This window comes from Calliopsis andreniformis, unplaced genomic scaffold (genome assembly GCF_051401765.1).
Source record: "Calliopsis andreniformis isolate RMS-2024a unplaced genomic scaffold, iyCalAndr_principal scaffold0048, whole genome shotgun sequence".
In the NCBI taxonomy this organism is placed as follows: Eukaryota; Metazoa; Arthropoda; class Insecta; order Hymenoptera; family Andrenidae; genus Calliopsis; species Calliopsis andreniformis.
In genome coordinates this window covers 4422648-4446108 of record NW_027480457.1, presented here as the reverse complement: position 1 = coordinate 4446108, position 23461 = coordinate 4422648, and the positions used below count along the sequence as shown (strand labels likewise).

The window sequence follows — 23461 nt, the reverse complement described above, 5'->3', positions numbered from 1 at the left end:
GTGTAGAGGACTGGCCCATGGACTATCAGACGGGCGACAAATGTTATCTTTCATCATTTGTTCGAATTCCGCTTTTGCTACCTTCAATCTTTCTGGTGACAGACGTCTGGCCTTTTCAGCTACTGGAGGGCCTGTAGTTTCTATATAATGGTACACGTTATGCTTTAGATTTCTTTCTGTACTTGGTTTAGTTATATCTATATATTCCTTTAAAAGGGTTTTAAATTTACTCTTTTGATCTATTGTCGAGATAGAAGGAATATTAACTTTTGAAATTGAACCATTTCTGTATAATTGAGTGTTACCATCTAACAGTCTCCTGTTTCGTAAGTCAACCAAAAGATTGAAGAAATGCAAAAAATCTGCACCGATAATAGGTTTGGACACTTCTGCGATTATAAAACGCCAGGGAAAAGCACGACGTAACCCTAAATTAAGTATGATTAACTTCTCCCCGTACGTATTTATGACTTGTCCGTTTGCCGCGAAAAGTTTGAACGTGTCCGTTTTCAGACCTTTTCCCCCCATTGACTTAGGTATTATAGAAACGTCCGCGCCGGTATCAATTAAAAAATCTATCAATAATTCCTTATCTCTAACGGTGAGACGATACCTTTTCGGTCGGTCCTCAATCGCCTCTACTTGGGACGCCCGCTTCAGTTTCCCTGCTTCCGTTTGTCGGGGCCTGACCAAGCGCAAGGCTGTCTACACTTCCAAGATTCAGTTCCGAATTTATTATGAAAATAGCAATATCCATTACTATTTTTCGTCGGGGAATTTGATTTTGACCTTCTCCTGTTGAAGTAACGCCGTCTGCTGCAACTCCGGCCTCGCTTCTGTAACTGCGTCTCTATCCGGGCCAATCTTCTCGAGAGGGCTGCTACTTCGCCATCTTGAAAACCTGAAGGGGCCTTAGCGTCCTTTTCAAGATGGGCCATGCTTGAAACGCCGGCCATTTCCGCTATTCCTGTGCGTTCAAATACCTTATCTGCCGCTTTTGCGAGCTTATCCAACTCGCCGTCGTCAAAGATTGCCAGGATCTCCTGGATTCTTGTGGGCAGCCTTTGTCTCCACAGCGTGCGCAGTGCATTTTCGCTAACATTTTTTCCTGCTAGCTGCGTCATTTCTCTCAATAGTTCTGATGGTTTTTTGTTACCCATCTCCACTACTGAAAGAAGTTGCCTCAGGTTTTCCTCTTCTGATTTTTCTAATCTGTTGATTAGGGCTTGCTTAATGTCCTTATATGTAGACACTTCTGGCGGGGCTTCTATAACGTCCAATATCAGCTTCATTGTGCTTTGATCCAGATTTCGGATCACTGTGGAACATTTAACAGCGTCGGCTTTTACACCGTACGCCGCAAATTCCCTCTCCAACATGGTGAACCACATGCGTGGTTCCTCACGCCAAAACGTTGGAAGTTTCACATTCCGAAACTCGCTGGCGTCTACTTCGGACTTCTGCCCTTTTGCTTGTACCTCTTCCTTTCCAAGCTCGTCCATTTTTTTAGCTTCCTCTTCAGAACAGATCCCAGGTTTCGGCACCAATTATGTGGCGTTCCTTAATTGGGAGAGCAGTCGCGTATGGAACCTACACACGTTCTCTTGAGGGGGTAGAAGGACAGATGAAAATACACTAAACTTTCTATGAGGTTAAACACTTTATTTCGCCACCTCTTGCCTCGAGCGTAATGGCGGGAATGAATCCTCTTCGCGAGTCTCTTGGCGCGCGTCCTTACAAAAGCTTACCAACTACTTAAAGACTAACTTATCCTAGTGACTTAGTTTTTCTTAACTATTCTACTTATTACTAGCTAGGTGGCGCGTCGGTCGCGTTTCGCGTCGCCACATACCTGCGCTTCTCCGGTAAGGACTTCTCCTCGGAACGCGGGGCGAGGTGGCCAACCTCGCGCGCGTCGGCTGATTCCCATCCATCGGTGCGTCCTCGTATAACCGTGGTGCAGCCCTCCGATTGTGTGTCCTCCCTGAGTTTGCACGATGGGCTACGACAGTCTCCCAATTTAGGTGTCGCGTCACTCGCCGGGTGGAGTGACTCTGGAGCGGCGAGCACTCTGGCGTCTCCCCGATTCCGAAGATCAGCTGCAAGAGACCATGTCGGTAGCTCCGTTGTGGTCTCGCACCTGTCTCCTGCCAATGCTAAAATCTAGGTCGCTGAGAGAACCCTGTTAGCTTGAGTACAAAAGAGATGTTAGCAACGTGCTAGACTCCCGATGGTGCGCACTAAAGGCCTCTCTTGCCCCGGGAAGGGTTTGGCTTTGTGACCGGCACTTGTGCCCCGTCACACTACATATATTCGGCCTGTTCGTTCTCGTGTCTTGTACAAGCTTTGTTAATGCTTTGTTATTTCTAGTTATTGCTATCTTACTCTGTCGCATCATACTATATATGCCCTATATACATATATCTAATCTTGTCTCTGTACCTTGCTCCGGTCTTGCATTTAATTAGTTATATTAGCTAATACGAGAGCCACTGTTGGATTTTCGCGTCTGTTTCTTTTCTTTAAATCACTTTCTGATCATTTCTACGTTTCAGATTTTTTGTTTTATTTTTTGGTACTTTTTCAATAATAAAGATCTAATTTGGACTACAATTTTCTGTACTAGCCATATGAGACAATTTGGGATACTCATAAAAACAACGCGTTTACACAGATGTTCACCTTTAGTTTCTAATTATGCCAGAATTTTGTTTTTTCTCGTCTGCCACGTGGTCACGTTGTGCGTTCGCCATCTTGTCGGAGCGCGTCACCATATTGCTCCCGCTGTCGCTCGCTCGCGCCTACCGCTACGATATTTACTTTTTATCTCTTATGTCTAGAGCAGTAGGTATCATGTCCAGTCAACACCTTTCTACACCTAATTCTACACACTATTAGGGCCTATTTTAATTTAATTTTCTTTTATCTTACCCTATGCATGGAGACTATCCTAACTAACTATACTATATGCGTGCATGTTTTGTGTTACATAATTACAATTATATCCTAGAATATTCCTCAAACGTGTATCCTTTACAATCAACGTTTCTTAATTCCGATATTAATACTGTTCGTTTTACTTCTCGTGCCTTCTTCGCAGGTTTCTTGGATCTGGAGATGTGATGGCTTCTCCCAAGCTTTCCGGAACGATTGGTCTCCCTCGAATACTGACTCCTTGAGTGGCTCGAATACTGACTCCTTGAGTCCTGCTTTCTTGCTTACTCTCAGCGCCCCTCTCGATGTCTTGTATTTTCCAGTCATCCGAGATTGTTCACCGCGTCCTCAGCTCCTTGGTTCCTGTACAAGCGCGAGCAACTTAATTCTAAATATAACATTTTATCTGATTCCTATTGTAGCTTATGATGACTATTTAACTTTACAGCTCGCATATTCTTGAGACGTCTCCGAGGTTTATATCCTCCTCTGTTCCCCTCAAGATATTTGAATCGAAGCCCTCCTTCTCTCTGCTTCGTTCCTCCTGAGGTGATCTACGCGTTAAATAAGTGACACAGGTTCTCGTGATAAAAGAATACTTTATTCCGCGCTATGATTGTGGCGTGCGTACCACGCAATCCGTAAGAACGATCCTTGCGGATACTTCATAGCGTTCTGCCGCTTTCGTTCTCGATGCCCAATTATCAGGCCCTGGGATTTTTCATGGGGAAGTGTGACGCGGTATTTTTAAAGAAAACAGATGGCCCTTACCTTTTATGGTATGGCCTACTCAGGGGCCTTCAAGTCGAACCAACGTTGCCAACTCGCCGCACTCCTTTTCTTTTCTTTTGAGTACGTTTTGACAGTGTTTTGAAAATGACTCCCTTGACGCCCTCTCTTCAAGGATTTTCTGCATAATAGTTTCCATGGTGAGAAGCTCGTCGCGGATTTTTTATTTCTCTTCCACAGTTTTCCTCACATCTTCCCATTGTGAGCACTCCACGAGTGTATACTCCGGTGTGTCAATGGTCTCTGGATGGCACTAGCAATCATCTTCATTTGCCTTACCAATGCGCTTTCTGAAGGAGTTGAAAACGTCATGCCCTGTGAAAACTTGTGTCAGATAGTAATTAATTTCACCGTGTTTTCTTTTTAGCCATGTATCGATTTGGGGGATGAACCTATACGTCCATCGCCCCACGATTGCTTTCTCCTATTCTGACTGCCACCTGTTGATTGTTGTTTTACTCGCCCCCTTTCTGAGCCATCGTTTTAGCTTCCTCCTTTCTTCTTCTTCATCGTCTTCTTCTTCTAGGTGTTCATACACTTCCGCATGTTTGGTAGCTGACGTGGAACCGTCCTGTGTCTTAGTTCGTATTCTAGGCCGAACCTGTCCTTGTTTAGACCTCTTTCTACCCGAATCCTGACGGTCGCTCTCCTTGGCGCCTCTCGTCCTCCTCCGTCACCTATCAAACATTTTTCCCAATAAAAGATGTTCCTTCTTTCCTCTGTTTTTATTTCCCATGGGGGACTTCCTGCGAGAACACATAATGTCTCCACGGGGACTGTTCTATATGCTGATACTACTCTTCCTAAGACGATCTTTTGTGTTTCTCTTAGCAGTGTCGCATTTGCGCGCAAATATATCGCTTTGGACCAGATGAGCGCACCATGTAATACAACCGACTCCATAGTATTGAAGTAGAGTCGTCTGGATTTTTGCTTAGTGCCCATAGTGATTCCCATCAGTCTGCTAAGCATCGCCATAGTCCTTATAGCCTTATACGTCACATTAATTATATGTTTCCTGAAACTTTTCTGGAATCAAATGTGACTCCTAAATATTTCAGATCCGCTTTCGGTCTTATCAGCGTCTCCCCGACTCTGAAGTTAAGCTCCTCTTTGATTCTTTTGTAACTCAGATATATTATTTCTGTTTTTTGCTCTGCCAGACTCAAGCCCGTTTGTACTAACCACTGTTGTACTATGTTAATCGTACGTTCTGCTTTTTGTTCCACGTTCTCGGGAGTGCTCCCTTCTAGTAGGATGCCAACGTCATCTGCGAAGGCTATAATTCTACAAGGAATAGGTAGTTTAATTCTCAGTAGGTCGTCATAAAGCATGTTCAAGCACATTGGGCCAATCACCGACCCCTGCGGTACGCCTTTCTTCATTTGGACCCAAATCTCCTCTCCGTCTACATGATATACCACTTCTCTATTTTTGAAATAGTTTTTAATCATGTGAGCAATGTAGCTGGATACTCTCCTTTTTTCGAATTCTTTGTATATTTCAGACCATCTCAAGGAATTAAATGCGTTCTTAACATCTAAGATAATAAGAGACGTATACTATTGTCTGTTCGTGGAGTCTATCGCTGTTTTCTTCACTATTTCCATCGCATCCAATGTCGATTTCCTTTTAGTAAATCCGTATTGATATAGCTGATAAAACATCATGTACTCCATAAGTTTTGGGAGAGTGTCTACCACATATATTGGACGGTACGCCGAGGGTGTCGAAGGGTCCTTGCCATCTTTTCGGAGGAGTATGGATCTCGCCAACCTCCATTTATCGAGCCATTTACCTCCTCCCAATACTCACTTGAATAGGGCTGCGAATGCATCAGATCGGTGATTGGCCAATCCTTTTATAGTAGTAGGAGGTATTCCATCCAGTCCCGGTGCCTTTCCGGGCTTCAGATGTTTAGCTGACTCCTTCACTTTTTCGTCTCTAACGTACCTAAAAGAAAAATCCGGTGTTATTACATTCTCCTCGTCTTATGGTTCTCTTGTATCTCATCTTCTGTCTGCATACGTTTCTTCTTCTTACTTCTGTGGAAATAATTGTACTAGTACCTCCGGAGGTGAATTTTTTCTTACCTGTTTTAATACACTTTTATAGGGTTTCCTCCCATATGTCATTATCCATAGAATCGCACAACTCCTTCCACACTTTCTCTTTTTCTACCGCAATTAATCTATTCAATATTTTCTTTGACTGCTTATACAATTACGTAATGGTTTCTAGCTCGTCAAAAAGTCTCCTCCTTCTGGATCTCTGCATTGATCTTCGGCTTCCATTTTCAGCATCCAGGCAAATTTCCTCCTCCGGTCTGAAGGACTGTTTCTCTTTCGTTTTGTGTTGAGGAACCCCACGCTGGCAAATTTTATATTAAAGTCACCACCAGCCAAGATTGTTCTTCCTTTCCTTTTTTTTTCTCGAATGAAGGCTAGTAGCTTTTCCACTATATAAATATACTCACCAAGAGATATATTGGGAGACCAATATGTGCTTACCAGTTTGAGGTCCCTCACGCTGACTGCCACGAAGCCTTCTTCTATTACTTAGACACCTGCCGGATTTATCCCACTATATCGCGTGGTCCATACTGTCGTCGAATTTCTTTTCGATATCATCCAGCCCGCTGGATTATATAGGGGTTCCTGCACAAGTACAATATCCGCCTTTGTCTCCATTGCGGTTTGTGTCAACAAGTTTTGGGCCAACTTGCAATGATTCATGTTTAATTGTAGTATTGTTACAAGGAAACTACCCGAAGTGATAATCTCCGATTTTTAATGCAACTTTGCAGGTTGGTAGAGAAGCCAAAAATATTCGACACGTATTTTTTTATATCGGCTATATTCGGTGTTAAAGAGGTGAAAACCGCCACCAAAGTCGGACGTGGAAAACATATTTGGTCTCCTACCTCGAAAACTATTAGGTATAGAAAAAAAGTGTAAATTGGGCGAGTAGTATATACAGTATGTCCCACGAAATCCTGGACAGTCGATTATTTGGTAACCTATTAAAGATACGAAAAAAGTTTTTATATGAAATTGAATAGCAACAGGGGGCTGATTTATTGGCCGTAACAATATTTTTTTATCATTATTGTTTACAGAGATATGAAAGATAAGTTTGGTTTTTTAAATGGGATTATATATATATTTTTTGATCAATAGATAGTACGTTTCAAGACGAATTCAGCAAACATTAAGGTATAAACCTTTTTTCAAATAGTTTTTAAGATATTACGCGTAAAAGTTTACTGATTTTCGGTGGAAGATTTAGGCCTGCCGTTCCTACCACAGTTTCTTCGTATCAGTTTCAAGAGGCACGGTTTAACACGTTGCGTGCGGGGGTAAAAAAATGGTCGAAAAAGGTTTGTCCGATTGTATGCTAGCGCGCGGCAGCACCGCCGGGTCAATACTTCTCCGGGGAAACGAGCTCAACTCGATAGATCTACCCTGTCGCGCGTCGAACGTGTTAACCCGTAGCATCTTAAGTGTGGTCGAGAGTCGAGACTCCCTACTGTGCTTCCTGGTCTCGCAGATTTTCTTCCACCGAAAATCAGTAAACTTTTACGCGTAATATCTTAAAAACTATTTGAAAAAAGGTGTATACATTAATGTTTGCTGAATTCGTCTTGAAACGTACTATCTATTGATCAAAAAATATATATATAATCCCATTTAAAAAACCAAACTTAACTTTCATATCTCTGTAAACAATAATGACAAAAAAATTGTTACGGCCAATAAATCAGCCCCCTCTTGCCATTCAATTTCATATAAAAACTTTTTTCGTATCTTTAATAGGTTAGCAAATAATCGACTGTCCAAGATTTCGTGGGACATACTGTATACAGGGTGTAACAAAAATGTCGCAGTTCCTTAAAAGGGGTGATTCTGGGGGTGATTTGAAACAACTTTTTCCTTAGCGAAAATGTAAGATGAGGCTTCGTTAACGAGTTATTAATGAAAAACACCGGCCAATGAGAGCGTGAGTTTGCCGTCCGAGCGACTGCGGTAGCGTTGGGTACGCGCTGGGCGCTACGGTTGTACTCAGAACAAGAAAGTCGACATGCGTCGAAGGAAATAGCATTAGTGTGAAAATATTTGCATAACGTATAAACGAAAAAGCAATGCAACAAAAGAAATGAACGGAGAATTGGAGAATTAACGTTGAAGATAGAAACGTTGAAAGTAGTCTGCGTTAGATTTAAAAAATAATAATCATTAATGAATTAAATGCAATTCATCTGTAGTTTGTAAATCTGTGTCACTGGGTCACTGTACCGATACTGGTCATCGACCTCTGGAATGGTTTATGGCAGGGTAGAATTTTTCCAAAGAAGCTCCTTGTACCCCCCACGTAGTTTAAGCACCTCAGACCTTCTTTGTTCGGACACTCCGAGATCATGTCTCCTTCGAAACCAAAGCAATAAAGCCATAAATTACCTAAACGCGTGCGCTAGCATAAACCATTTCGACGGTCGATGACCAGGATCGATACAGTGACCCAGTGACACAGGTTTACAAACTACAGGTGAAGTTTGTTCTCTTCTTCCTTTATTTTTCGTTGTATTGCTTTTTCGTTTATACGTTATGCGAATAAGAGATTTACATATTCGTATTTTTACGTTGCACGTAGTTTTCCTCGATTTTAAGTAATTATTCACTTCAAGTGATAAACAAAAAAAGGACTCGGTGTTATTTATTATGTCGCTTTCAGTTTTCATACTAATGCTATTTTCTTCGATGTATGACGACTTTCTTGTTCGGAGTACAACTGTAGCATCTAGCGCGCGTACCCAACGCTACCGCGGTCGCTCGGGCGGCAAACTCGCGCTCTCATTGGCCGGTGTTTTTCGTTAATAACTCGTTAACGAAGCCTCATCTTACATTTTCGCTAAGGAAAAAGTTGTTTCAAATCACCCCCTAAATCACCCCTTTTAAGGAACTGCGACATTTTTGTTACACCCTGTATGGGGGTTCTGAACAGGCTGTCGAGGGGGCTGACATCACACCTGATGACGTCACGACTGATGACGTCGCTGACTGATGACGTCACGCATTGATATAGGTTGAAATCAATGTAAAACTGTTTTACCGACGAAGAATTAATCGACAAAAATGTAAAACTGTTTCACCAACGGAAAATCAATCGATAAACATTTAAATCTGTTTTATCGACGGAAAATTGATCGAAAACATGCGAATCTGTTTTATCAACGAAAAGAATTGGTCGTAAAATGCAAATGGTTGTTCGGCAAGAACATCGTTATCACATGATTTAAAGGTGTCGGCATTTTTTATGTTGTAAGATCTGGTCTAGGACTGGGTTAAGTCTGTGTTATACATCAATTATGAAGCAATGTAAAACACAGACTTAACCCAGTCCTAGACCAGATCTTACAACCTAAAAAAAAGTGTCTACACCTTCAAATCAAGTGACAGCGATGTTCATACCGATCAGACCTAAACCAAACCTTACAATCATTCTTTTTCCCAAGAACTTATATAATATTGATATATTAAAAATGAAAAAATATAATATTGATATATTAAAAATGAAAAAATATAATATTGATATATTAAAAATGAAAAAATATAATATTGATATATTAAAAATGAAAAAATATAATATTGATATATTAAAAATGAAAAAATATAATATTGATATATTAAAAATGAAAAAATAAAAAATATTATATAAGTTCTTGGGAAGAAGAATGATTGTAAGATCTGGTCTAGGCCAGGGTTAAGTCTGTGTTGTGCATCAATTAAGCACATATTAAAAAAAAAAAATATTATATAAGTTTTTGGGAAGAAGAATGATTGTAAGATCTGGTCTAGGTCTGGGTTAAGTCTGTGTTGTGCTTCAATTAAGCTTCAATTAAGCTTCAATTAAGCACAACACAGACTTAACCCAGACCTAGACCAGATCTTACAACATAAAAATGATGAAGCACAACACAGACTTATCCCAGTCCTAAAACAGGTCTTAGAGTAATAGGCGATTAAAAATATGAAATTAAAATTAAAAAAAAAAGAAAACAGTTTTTATTTTTTTAATTGCCTATCACTCTATTAGGAAGGGGAAGTGTTATAAGGTAATTAACACAATCAAGTATATAAATGACGAACTATTATTATTTTTATTATAAAAATATAAAAAATAGAAATAAAAAATGAAAAATACAAAATTATTTCTTCTTCTTCTTCTTAGTTATCTGAAACATAAAAAAATATTATATAAATTTTTTAATTTATTAACATATTTAATAATTAAAAATCGTACTATAGCATTCATACTAACCAAATAAATAATCCAAGGATATATCCTTCCAATCCCAAATGTCGTTATTCCATTGTCGGCGGCGGCGGTGCTTCTCACGACACCTTATAAACATTAAGTTTATAAGCTGTAAGCGAAAAATACAGAAAATTAATAAAAAATTGAATGAAATCGACACCTTATAAACATTAAGTTTATAAGCTGTAAGTAAGCGAAAAAATACAGAAAATTGATAAAAATTAAATGAAATAAGTATTTAATTAAATTCAAAATGATACTTACGGTCTGCTACGCCTGTTGTTCTTCAGGGATATGTTGTCGCCGCCGACGCTGGCCCGAATGGTATCGCATAAACCAATGGTTTATGAGCTGAAAAATACAGAAAAATTATTTATAAAACTTTAGGGTGTGTGGACACTTAAGAAAGTAAAAACTATCGCGAGCTACTTTTGGGAGTACTCTCAAACAATATCTTTACAATTACACTATCTGAAAGTGCTCCTGAGAGTAGCTCGTTACAGCTTAATTAAAGTATAATTAAAATGAAAATGAAAGTAGTACTTACAACATCCAATGCCGCAGACTCCAATTTTTTTGGCATTTTCACCATTATGTATTTACTCCCACACACTCACACCCAATAGAAATTGTTTATTCTGAACTGTGACAACGTTTCAGCAGATCACACGTTATATATAGCTATCCCCACTAGCTTTGCCTCCCCACTAGCTTTGCCTCCCCACTAGATCATCATCATTCTTATCATTCACCTACGTGACAAGATTCTACAGTCTCAGCGTTAGCTACAGAGACAATGTAGTGATGTGTTATATGTATATTCAGGAGCCAAGATCATGTTCCTAATCATAACAGCATCTTATTAATACTATATTAAGTAATTGTATCATTATTGATTTACAAATCAATCATCAGTCGAATCATGTTGAACAATAATAAATTTATATCGACCTATGATTGAAGCGTAACGAACAACAATTGAACCACATTGAACCATGATCAATCCATATCAAACCATCATTACACCACATCGAACCACAATTGAACCATGATTGTACCACATGGAACCTTAATTGAACCATGATTGTACAACATGGAACCTTAAGGCTTTTCGAATTGTGTAGCCGTTTTAACAGACCAAGAATGCTTAGTCGTGTTTTGTAACAGAGGATACTCATACAAATCCCACGAACGAAAACACATGCTCAGATTTCGTCCACTTTCTAAAGCACGTAGTAATGATAGTTTAGTAATATCATTCAATATACGCCATTGTATGCGCCATTGTACTTTAAATAATTCGATTTCAGGTTCTAGCATTGAAGATCCTACAAGACAATTGTTATCATTGCGTGATCGTATTAAAATTAACTCGTGACGAGCATTAATTACTATGTGTTTATAATCTTCACAAAATCCCAATAAAATTTTTAGTGGTACGCAAAAATTGAAATGGTATTTTACATTCTTCTCATCGTTCCATCTAATATTCCATCCAGCATTCTTCATAATTTTATCTTCATCGCATGTAAATGATATGTAGTTCTTAAGTGTGCTAGTTATTCCAACGTTTCTATTGCGATCAATTTCCACAACATTCAGTTCGTATCGAATTTCATCAAACATGAATGCTATGCAATTATTTCCCAACTTTATAATTGATTCATCATTTGGATGTTTTATCACCACCTTACCTTCCACGTATAGAAAACTCTCACATGGTAATGTGTATAGATCTTGTTGTTGTACAGGTATTCTTATCTCATCGTTATATCCAAACGTCGAGTTAGCATACGGATTGTATGTATGAGTTTCAAGCTTGACGATACGATCGTCGAACATGGGTTGTTCAGCAATATTTAAAATATCCATTTTTTTTCTTTTTAGTAATTATGTACAATGAATCCTAATGATTTTAAAAATGCGATATTCACTGCACTTAGCTTCTCTCTTTTTTTCTTTTCAATGTATTTAGGGGAGGCCTTAATGTTGTATGCAGTTTTATTTATAAGGGAAAACGTTTTTTGATGCTGTGTTTCGTTGAATACAAGCATCTCATTTACGTCGCCGTACGTGTAACCTTACAGTAATTTCTTCTCCACGAAAATCAATTAATCGTCCAGTCTGATCTATGATGCGTATTGTTAGGTCCGTAATGTTCCGTGCAATGACTGGAAGGTAAATGACTTGAGCAGGTGTTTCAAATATTTTATATCCTGGTGGTACGTTGGGGGAAAATTCATGTATCGTATGTACGCACTTATCATTGTTGTATGCGCCAGCAGTTATATTGCATTCTACTCAAATAATGTTTACATCCATGATATTAATTGGGCTATCCGATTCATGCCACTGATGTGGTTTCAAAACGCGAGTGGATGAGAATCCTAACAATGAACCAATGTTGTTAGGTTTGGTAAAATTTATTCGATAAGCACACTTTATTTCACTCTTCATGGTATTGTTATTAGCCCGAATTAATAAATTATCATAGACCTTGTTATCATCATCATCATCATCATCATCATCATCATCATCATCATCATCATCATCATCATCATCATCATCATCATCATCATCATCATCATCATCATCATCATCATCATCATCATCATCATCATCATCATCATCATCATCATCATCATCATCATCATCATCATCATCATCATCATCATCATCATCATCATCATCATCATCATCATCATCATCATCATCATCATCATCATCATCATCATCATCATCATCATCATCATCATCATCATCATCATCATCATCATCATCATCATCATCATCATCATCATCATCATCATCATCATCATCATCATCATCATCATCATCATCATCATCATCATCATCATCATCATCATCATCATCATCATCATCATCATCATCATCATCATCATCATCATCATCATCATCATCATCATCATCATCATCATCATCATCATCATCATCATCATCATCATCATCATCATCATCATCATCATCATCATCATCATCATCATCATCATCATCATCATCATCATCATCATCATCATCATCATCATCATCATCATCATCATCATCATCATCATCATCATCATCATCATCATCATCATCATCATCATCATCATCATCATCATCATCATCATCATCATCATCATCATCATCATCATCATCATCATCATCATCATCATCATCATCATCATCATCATCATCATCATCATCATCATCATCATCATCATCATCATCATCATCATCATCATCATCATCATCATCATCATCATCATCATCATCATCATCATCATCATCATCATCATCATCATCATCATCATCATCATCATCATCATCATCATCATCATCATCATCATCATCATCATCATCATCATCATCATCATCATCATCATCATCATCATCATCATCATCATCATCATCATCATCATCATCATCATCATCATCATCATCATCATCATCATCATCATCATCATCATCATCATCATCATCATCATCATCATCATCATCATCATCATCATCATCATCATCATCATCATCATCATCATCATCATCATCATCATCATCATCATCATCATCATCATCATCATCATCATCATCATCATCATCATCATCATCATCATCATCATCATCATCATCATCATCATCATCATCATCATCATCATCATCATCATCATCATCATCATCATCATCATCATCATCATCATCATCATCATCATCATCATCATCATCATCATCATCATCATCATCATCATCATCATCATCATCATCATCATCATCATCATCATCATCATCATCATCATCATCATCATCATCATCATCATCATCATCATCATCATCATCATCATCATCATCATCATCATCATCATCATCATCATCATCATCATCATCATCATCATCATCATCATCATCATCATCATCATCATCATCATCATCATCATCATCATCATCATCATCATCATCATCATCATCATCATCATCATCATCATCATCATCATCATCATCATCATCATCATCATCATCATCATCATCATCATCATCATCATCATCATCATCATCATCATCATCATCATCATCATCATCATCATCATCATCATCATCATCATCATCATCATCATCATCATCATCATCATCATCATCATCATCATCATCATCATCATCATCATCATCATCATCATCATCATCATCATCATCATCATCATCATCATCATCATCATCATCATCATCATCATCATCATCATCATCATCATCATCATCATCATCATCATCATCATCATCATCATCATCATCATCATCATCATCATCATCATCATCATCATCATCATCATCATCATCATCATCATCATCATCATCATCATCATCATCATCATCATCATCATCATCATCATCATCATCATCATCATCATCATCATCATCATCATCATCATCATCATCATCATCATCATCATCATCATCATCATCATCATCATCATCATCATCATCATCATCATCATCATCATCATCATCATCATCATCATCATCATCATCATCATCATCATCATCATCATCATCATCATCATCATCATCATCATCATCATCATCATCATCATCATCATCATCATCATCATCATCATCATCATCATCATCATCATCATCATCATCATCATCATCATCATCATCATCATCATCATCATCATCATCATCATCATCATCATCATCATCATCATCATCATCATCATCATCATCATCATCATCATCATCATCATCATCATCATCATCATCATCATCATCATCATCATCATCATCATCATCATCATCATCATCATCATCATCATCATCATCATCATCATCATCATCATCATCATCATCATCATCATCATCATCATCATCATCATCATCATCATCATCATCATCATCATCATCATCATCATCATCATCATCATCATCATCATCATCATCATCATCATCATCATCATCATCATCATCATCATCATCATCATCATCATCATCATCATCATCATCATCATCATCATCATCATCATCATCATCATCATCATCATCATCATCATCATCATCATCATCATCATCATCATCATCATCATCATCATCATCATCATCATCATCATCATCATCATCATCATCATCATCATCATCATCATCATCATCATCATCATCATCATCATCATCATCATCATCATCATCATCATCATCATCATCATCATCATCATCATCATCATCATCATCATCATCATCATCATCATCATCATCATCATCATCATCATCATCATCATCATCATCATCATCATCATCATCATCATCATCATCATCATCATCATCATCATCATCATCATCATCATCATCATCATCATCATCATCATCATCATCATCATCATCATCATCATCATCATCATCATCATCATCATCATCATCATCATCATCATCATCATCATCATCATCATCATCATCATCATCATCATCATCATCATCATCATCATCATCATCATCATCATCATCATCATCATCATCATCATCATCATCATCATCATCATCATCATCATCATCATCATCATCATCATCATCATCATCATCATCATCATCATCATCATCATCATCATCATCATCATCATCATCATCATCATCATCATCATCATCATCATCATCATCATCATCATCATCATCATCATCATCATCATCATCATCATCATCATCATCATCATCATCATCATCATCATCATCATCATCATCATCATCATCATCATCATCATCATCATCATCATCATCATCATCATCATCATCATCATCATCATCATCATCATCATCATCATCATCATCATCATCATCATCATCATCATCATCATCATCATCATCATCATCATCATCATCATCATCATCATCATCATCATCATCATCATCATCATCATCATCATCATCATCATCATCATCATCATCATCATCATCATCATCATCATCATCATCATCATCATCATCATCATCATCATCATCATCATCATCATCATCATCATCATCATCATCATCATCATCATCATCATCATCATCATCATCATCATCATCATCATCATCATCATCATCATCATCATCATCATCATCATCATCATCATCATCATCATCATCATCATCATCATCATCATCATCATCATCATCATCATCATCATCATCATCATCATCATCATCATCATCATCATCATCATCATCATCATCATCATCATCATCATCATCATCATCATCATCATCATCATCATCATCATCATCATCATCATCATCATCATCATCATCATCATCATCATCATCATCATCATCATCATCATCATTAATGTCAAAGTTGATATTCATTTTAGATACATCTGTTTTTACATAATTATTAGAATGAGGAGTAGTCTGCATAATTGCACGATTTAGATACTTTCTTATTGCATACAACTCATATGATCCATTGGGAATCACTATTGCTTTGTCATCCTCATCAAAGTAAAATGTGTTATTCAATGAATTCACATTTGGTATCGTATTCTATGTTTCAAAAGCTGTTAGACCAAGCTCGTAAGTATCATCACTCAAATCTATAGGTGGAAAATAGCTTACCGCCAGAATGCTACCCTTACCACTTAATGTAAATGTTATCGACATGTTTCAAGAAACAGCTCAATTCATACTGAATTACGATTGCAAAGATTCAACGTTTAAATTTGCTATCAACCGTTTGTAGAAATTGTAGACACAATTGGCCACAATTTTGCTGATTGTAGTGTTGATAAGGTGTGTAATTGTATTCAATTTTCACGACATCTTTCTGAAGATAATCTATTAATTCTTTAGGTGGTCGAAGGTTACCAAAACTATCAAAATATATAGCTCGATGTGCTCTCTTTGCGTAAGCTACCCAATGTGTGCCAGGTCCTTCGGCATTGTCCAAATTTATGATACCACTCTCATTTCGATGTACGCCATTTGATGGTAAAGCATTGCGCATATAAACACCTCTAAAGAATGGAATATGCATACATTTGGCGAGTTCCCTTAATTGCACATCAGTTGTTACGCCTATGGGCATACTTAGCGCCTTTTTTTCTTATTCAGCATGTCTCGGCCACGCTTATATGGAGCGAGATAAACTCCTCGCCCTTCCATAGCTCGATTGTGACGTTGCATTTCTTCCAGTTGGCGATGCGCAACCTTTTTATCATTTATCGCCTTAGCTACCCCCGTTGCCCCACCAACTAATGAGCCCAGAACACCTAACAATGGTAAAATAGGTAAAATACCACCACGTTTTGCAATTGGGAGTATCCGCTTTCTTTTTGTTCCAGTCTTATTTTTATATTTATTTTTTGTTTTCATTCCCAATCCAAGTTTCGTCTTAGTTTTCATAGCAGCCCAAACTGCTGCAGCTGCAGCTTTCTCACTCAGAATCGAATCTTTTGCAGTGATACGTTTTTGCGCTTTGTCAGCGAGTATATCGTCAGCTGTATGTCTCTCATCTAGATTGTTACTATGCGAATATGCAATATCGTGCTCACGACATGCAGCATCCAAGGGATTGATGCCTGAATCACCTCTTGATAATCGCTTCGAAAGATGAGTTCCTGGACCACAAAATTGATATCCAGGAATATGCAATTCAATGGGAAGAGCGTTTATTGCTCGATTCAAAAACCCACTACCAGCTTTTACTTTTGCCGAAGACATTCACTACAGTTTTTGATCAGTGGTGCTGGATCATCAATATGTGTTTGCTGCCAAGGACGATTGTAGTGTTCCAAACACCGGCGATATTCTTGAACCTCCTTATCAGTTTTTATATATTCCGGAAGCTTATCCCACAAATTGTCAATATATGTGCCAAACTTGTGCAATAAAATATTCTTTGGTATATATTTCAACTGTTTAGAGGTTAAATCATGAATGTTGATGTCATCTGATATGATGAGACACATTTCGACTACTGAACAAATTTTAATTTGATGCATGCATATATAATAGCAACATGAATGCGTATGTATCAGAATCTTGAAAACATGTGGTTCGTGAGACAACCAATGATTATACGCGTAAAAAATTTCGACAATAGAATTCAAAAAATTGGCAAGAACATGGAATGCAGACATGGTAATATGTTACCAAACACTATACGTGGAATTATTTGTGGTCCATCCAATTGTGGGAAGACCAACGTGTTAATAAGTTTATTAGAAAGCCCTTATGGTGTACGATTTGAGAATGTCTATGTGTATTCAAAATCCCTGCAGCAGCCGAAATATCAATATTTGGAGAATTTATTGGCATCGATAGATGAAATTGGTTATTTTAAATTTTCAAATAATTGCGATGTTATTTCACCAGAGGAATCGCTTCCAAATTCAATTTTTATTTTTGATGACGTAGCATGTGACAATCAAGATACGATAAGAGAGTATTTTGCAATGGGGAGACATTCAATGGTAGACTGTTTCTATCTCTGTCAAACGTATGCAAAATTTCCCAAACATTTTATACGAGATCATGCGAATCTATTGATTTTGTTTAAACAGGATGGTACTAACTTAAAACATGTATATAATGATCATGTAAATACGGACATGTCTTTTGATGATTTTAAAACATTGTGTCATAGTTGTTAGCAACACAAGTATGGTTTTGTTGTGATTGATAAGGATAGCTCGATGTCTAATGGACGTTACAGGAGAGGATTTAATGAATTTGCAATACCATAATACAATCAATTGTTAATTTTCACACCGTGTGAGAACAACGTTTCTGTTCAAACAATGATTGATAGTCAAGATATTAAGGACCGTGAGAGAATTGCAAAGGAAATAGCTAACACAAGTGAATCTATTCGCAAAAAATATCGAGCTTTGAAAATAGGCAAGATGGATGAAGATGCTGCATTGAACAGATATTTTAAACCACTTGTCGATCCCTTGAAACAGATTGTGGAAAATACTTCTGCAATGGAAGCTGATGAACAGATTGTGAAAAATGTCTTTACAATGGACGCTGATGAATCATTGTTATCAAGTTCAAATACTAAATTGAATGATACAATAACACCTGTACAATTAAAAGTGAATAATATAAAACGGAAACATTCATCGGATAAATCATTCATGACCTCTACACCAATTCAATCGAAACGAAAAAATGTTATACGAACCAAGTCATCGATTTCTTCTATATCAGTGGATCCAGTGGTACAATCACCGACTATCGATGATGATGATGTTTTTGAAACTACTAATGAATCGATTCTAACATCAGCTAGACAGCAGCTACAGACATCCGAAGGTCAAGAAACACTTCATAGCTATTTTGGCCCATTAGGTATCAAATACATGGGTGCACTTTTAAGTAGTGATAAAAATACGGCCATAGATTATGTATATGGTGTACATTTCCAAGATAATAATGCAATGCTTGGTGACAAACAATTCAATATAGACAAGGATGACAATATATTTATAGATGGTGTAAAATACATTGGAACACTAGGTTTATATGAATTAATTTTTATGAGAATTCCTGACGATGCAGTGTACACTGATACTGATACGCAAAAATACAAGAGCATATTGATGGCAACCAATGTACACAAGCGTGATCATAACTCTCAAAGCCCCATAATGGGTAACAAAGGTTACAAATATAAACATATAATTGCTCCTTTACTTGCGCGTCCAATTAAGAGCCGAACAGGTAGAGGATTTGAACTTACTACACCAAATGTCATAACAGTTCACAAGCAGATACCAAATGCTATGACAGTAAACAATAACCAAATCGATTATATACATTGGGATGATCCAAATGAATTAGTAGATCGCCTGCGTTTGTTAAAAACTTCGCGTCAAGCGGGTAACAATTCACATGACAACGAGTTTCTATCGATTATCGAAGAACTTCGCGAAGCAGGTCTCATTATAAATTAAACTGCAAGCTGATAATTGATTTATTCACAACGAAATGTCAATCAGTATGTTTGGGGTATCACTTAGAAAGTATGAGACCTCACCAGTAGAGTACTATAAATGGAGTAGCATGTTTCGAAATTATATACGCGATAATGCGCTCTGCATGATTGGATCCAACATTGATGCAAAATACTGCAAAATTCGAAATGTTGCACAGCCAGAAGTCAACACAGATGCAGTCAATAAACAGTACTTGGAACAATGCATATCAATCTTAAAGGTTCAACAGCAGGAATTTGAGAAAAAGTTGAGCACATTTCAAAGCAATGTGATAACAATACAGAATAATGTTCAACAGATACAGCAGGAATTTGAACAAAGATTGGCTACATTTCAGAACAATTTAATATTACTGCAAAATGATGTTCGACGAGTATTGCAAGTATTAAACCCTCATTCTCAAGAGGAAGATTATATAACAAACCACAGCAGTAACAACAATGTACAAATCAATGAAATCTAAGGAAAAGCATAGCCTCGAGAAGCAACAGCTTGTAAAGGAGTTGCATGCGTCAGCTCGAAGAAATTTCCCCCGCAGACGTGTTATCGTACATGGATATGATGATCTGTGGCAAGCTGATATGGTTGAGATGCGTCCATACTCACGATTCAATGAAGATTATCATTACATACTCACAGTTATAGATGCATTAAGCAAATATGCATGGGTTGTACCACTCAAAACAAAAAATGCTTTCGAAGTAGCCAAAGCATTCGCAAAAATAATTCGATATCGATGTCTAAAAAATTTACAAACCGATCAAGGAAAAGAATTTTACAATGCCGATGTGCAGAGTTTCTTAAAAGAACATAATATTAATCACTATTCAAGATATTCAGTGATGAAGGCATCCATCGTGGAACGTTTTAATCGTACTTTAAAACATCATATGTGGAAACTGTTTACACTCAATGGAACATATAGATGGATCAATGCATTACCAAGTCTTGTGGCTGAATACAATATGCGAAAACACAGATCTATTGGAATGCGACCATGTGATGTTACCCCAACAATTGCAGATAAGCTTTTGAACACAGTATATAGCAATATAAAGATTGCTGCTCCATCGAGATTCAAGGTTGGTGACTCTGTACGCCTCAGCAAATACAAAACCGTTTTCGACAAAGGATATACGCCAAATTGGACAGCTGAAGTGTTCAAGATAATCAAAGTACAGATAACTAATCCTGTGACTTATCTGCTAAAAGATTCATGCGGAAAACCTATTGCGGGAAGATTTTATGAATATGAATTACAGCGCGTTATCAACCCCGATGTGTATTTAGTGGAAAAAGTATTGCGTAAGAGGGATGATAAAGTATATGTTAAATGGTTAGGATTTGATAATTCACACAACTCATGGATACATAAAAATAATGTATTGTAAACATAAAAAGATGCTTTTTACTACAATATTAATATAAAAAAAAAAAAAAAAAAAAAAAAATGCAAATAAATCAATTTTCATAAAATAATTTCAATCTATTATTGTGAAACTTCTATCCTTTACAATGTTATTTTATAATGCCCCCAAGGTAGTGTATCATTTGAATCAGCTATAATATATCGCTTATCATCATATGGACTGAGAGCAATTTTCAATTCTGTTATAGTATATACCTTATGCAATTTAGACCTTATGCATGACTGACAACGAGTTATTTCAAATGCATTACGTAAACAATGCTTGTAATCATCGAAATTTATCATTTTCGCTACAACATTGTTTTTAACACCTTTCAACTTTTTCACATCTTTTTTACCAAACACTTTCAACGCATGCATCTTTGCTCTAAGTCCAATGAAATCAGTCATTATTGAACCACTGTTTTCATCTTTCATCAAACCAGGCACTTTCTTATTGACTAGCGGTATACCATATACATTGTCTATTGGATAATCGCTGGTGTCGAATCTATGGATATCACGTTTCATCATCTCATAAACATCTTCACATTGAATATAATAAATTAAACTGTCTGTGTCAGTATACATAATTTTACAATTTCGTTGGTGTAATGGATACATATAATCGTAGTGGAATTTGTACAAACATGTTTTTGATATGTCTAGAATGGCCATACCAACGTAAATTGGTTTGTTGAATTTAACCATAAGTTTACGCAATTCAATTGCAATTAAATTTTCTGAAAAAATACTTCTGCTATGAAAGTTAGGTTTTGAGATCATTGCCTCTACACCAAATCTTCCATCCCATTTTGTCAGAAGTTTTACATCAACATGATTTCGAACATTTTCCATTGTTTTACCAAATACTGCATTGTTCATTAATTTATAGAAATTTTTTTCAAAATCATTTGATCCATGTGTTCGAACTTGAGTATTGAGTTCTATATAATCGCGAAGCCATGGTGATTGATTAAATTGGAGAATGCGGTGTATCTTTGTAATGCGGAGACCATGATGAATACACTGTTGTAAGTTGCGATAATGTATAACGTAACGCTCCTTATCGTATAATGTAGCCAATAACTTATCCTGTTTTTTACCAGGGTGTTTGGTACGTGTTGGACAAAACGGTAGATCAGCATGATTATCATGTAGATGTTGTGGATATTCTATATCAACTTCAAGAATATAACCTATCGATGAATCAATTGCAATTGAAGATACATCAAAATTTTCAACACTATCGATCCATTGAAATCCTGCATATGGTAATGGTTGACACATTGCCCATCCAAATAAGTTGTTTATATCAAAGTACATGAGATACGATGATGATTTCAATGGATCATAGGATGACATATACTTATTATTGGCTTGCGCATATCTCCCAGAACATTGACTCAAGCCACCACGTATACCCCGCTCGATAAACAAAACCATATCGATGTCAGTGAGCAATTCAAAATTAACTTTAGTATGCTTTAACATAGCATCCCATGTAAAACCTGGTAATGTGTAATAGTGAGCTGGATCTAGACCATAACTATTGATACAACTTTCACGGAAATTTTCAAAAATATCTGTTTTTAAATACAAATCGCTGTATTTACCTAAAGTTTTAATCTCGAAAGAATGCCATATGTTCTCAGCGTGTGCGTAATCGCTTTCGGATACTATTTCATCAGTCAGCGAACTATAAAAAGATTCCCGCGATGGTAAACGTGAATCTTCTAATTTCTCAAAGCAATCAATGTATTCATATGGAAAGACACCCTTTCGCGTCAATAAATCAAATTTTTCTTTGGATAACATTTGAAAATTAGAGTATAAAATTTTTAGCTTATCTTTACTGAGAAAAGACGCTAATTTATCAAGACTAGTATTTAAAAATTTATACGAATCGATAAATCGTAATTTTATATAATTTCGACAACCTAATTCTTCTTCTGTTACATCTTTTACATGTTTTGTAAACGAAATATACTTTTCTTTGGTTATAGGTAGTAAATCAATGTAACCTTCAAATGCGTTAGCTAATTCCATGATGATAAAA

General features: G+C 36.8%; 3 protein-coding genes across 3 annotated transcripts in view; 1 reads left to right on the top strand and 2 right to left on the bottom strand.

Annotated features, from left to right (window-relative positions):
• LOC143187500 (uncharacterized) overlaps positions 1-23461 on the top strand; it is a 64731-nt gene that overhangs the window by 5462 nt on the left and 35808 nt on the right. The window lies entirely within an intron of this gene.
• On the bottom strand, positions 21505-22260 carry LOC143187532 (uncharacterized). Its single transcript, XM_076391748.1, has one exon. The coding sequence runs from the start codon at positions 22258-22260 to the stop codon at positions 21505-21507; it is 756 nt and encodes a 251-aa protein (XP_076247863.1).
• LOC143187555 (uncharacterized) lies at positions 22265-22848 on the bottom strand. The gene is made up of 2 exons (XM_076391776.1): positions 22367-22848; positions 22265-22274 (listed from the first exon to the last, which is right to left on the bottom strand). Exons 1-2 carry the CDS (start codon positions 22846-22848, stop codon positions 22265-22267), a joined length of 492 nt encoding a protein of 163 aa, XP_076247891.1.

Bases quoted from the DNA above. Each gene is read 5' to 3' on its own strand.
- LOC143187532 (XM_076391748.1), bottom strand. From the start codon at position 22,260: ATGGAAAATGTTCGAAATCATGTTGATGTAAAACTTCTGACAAAATGG.
- LOC143187555 (XM_076391776.1), bottom strand. From the start codon at position 22,848: ATGGTTTTGTTTATCGAGCGGGGTATACGTGGTGGCTTGAGTCAATGT.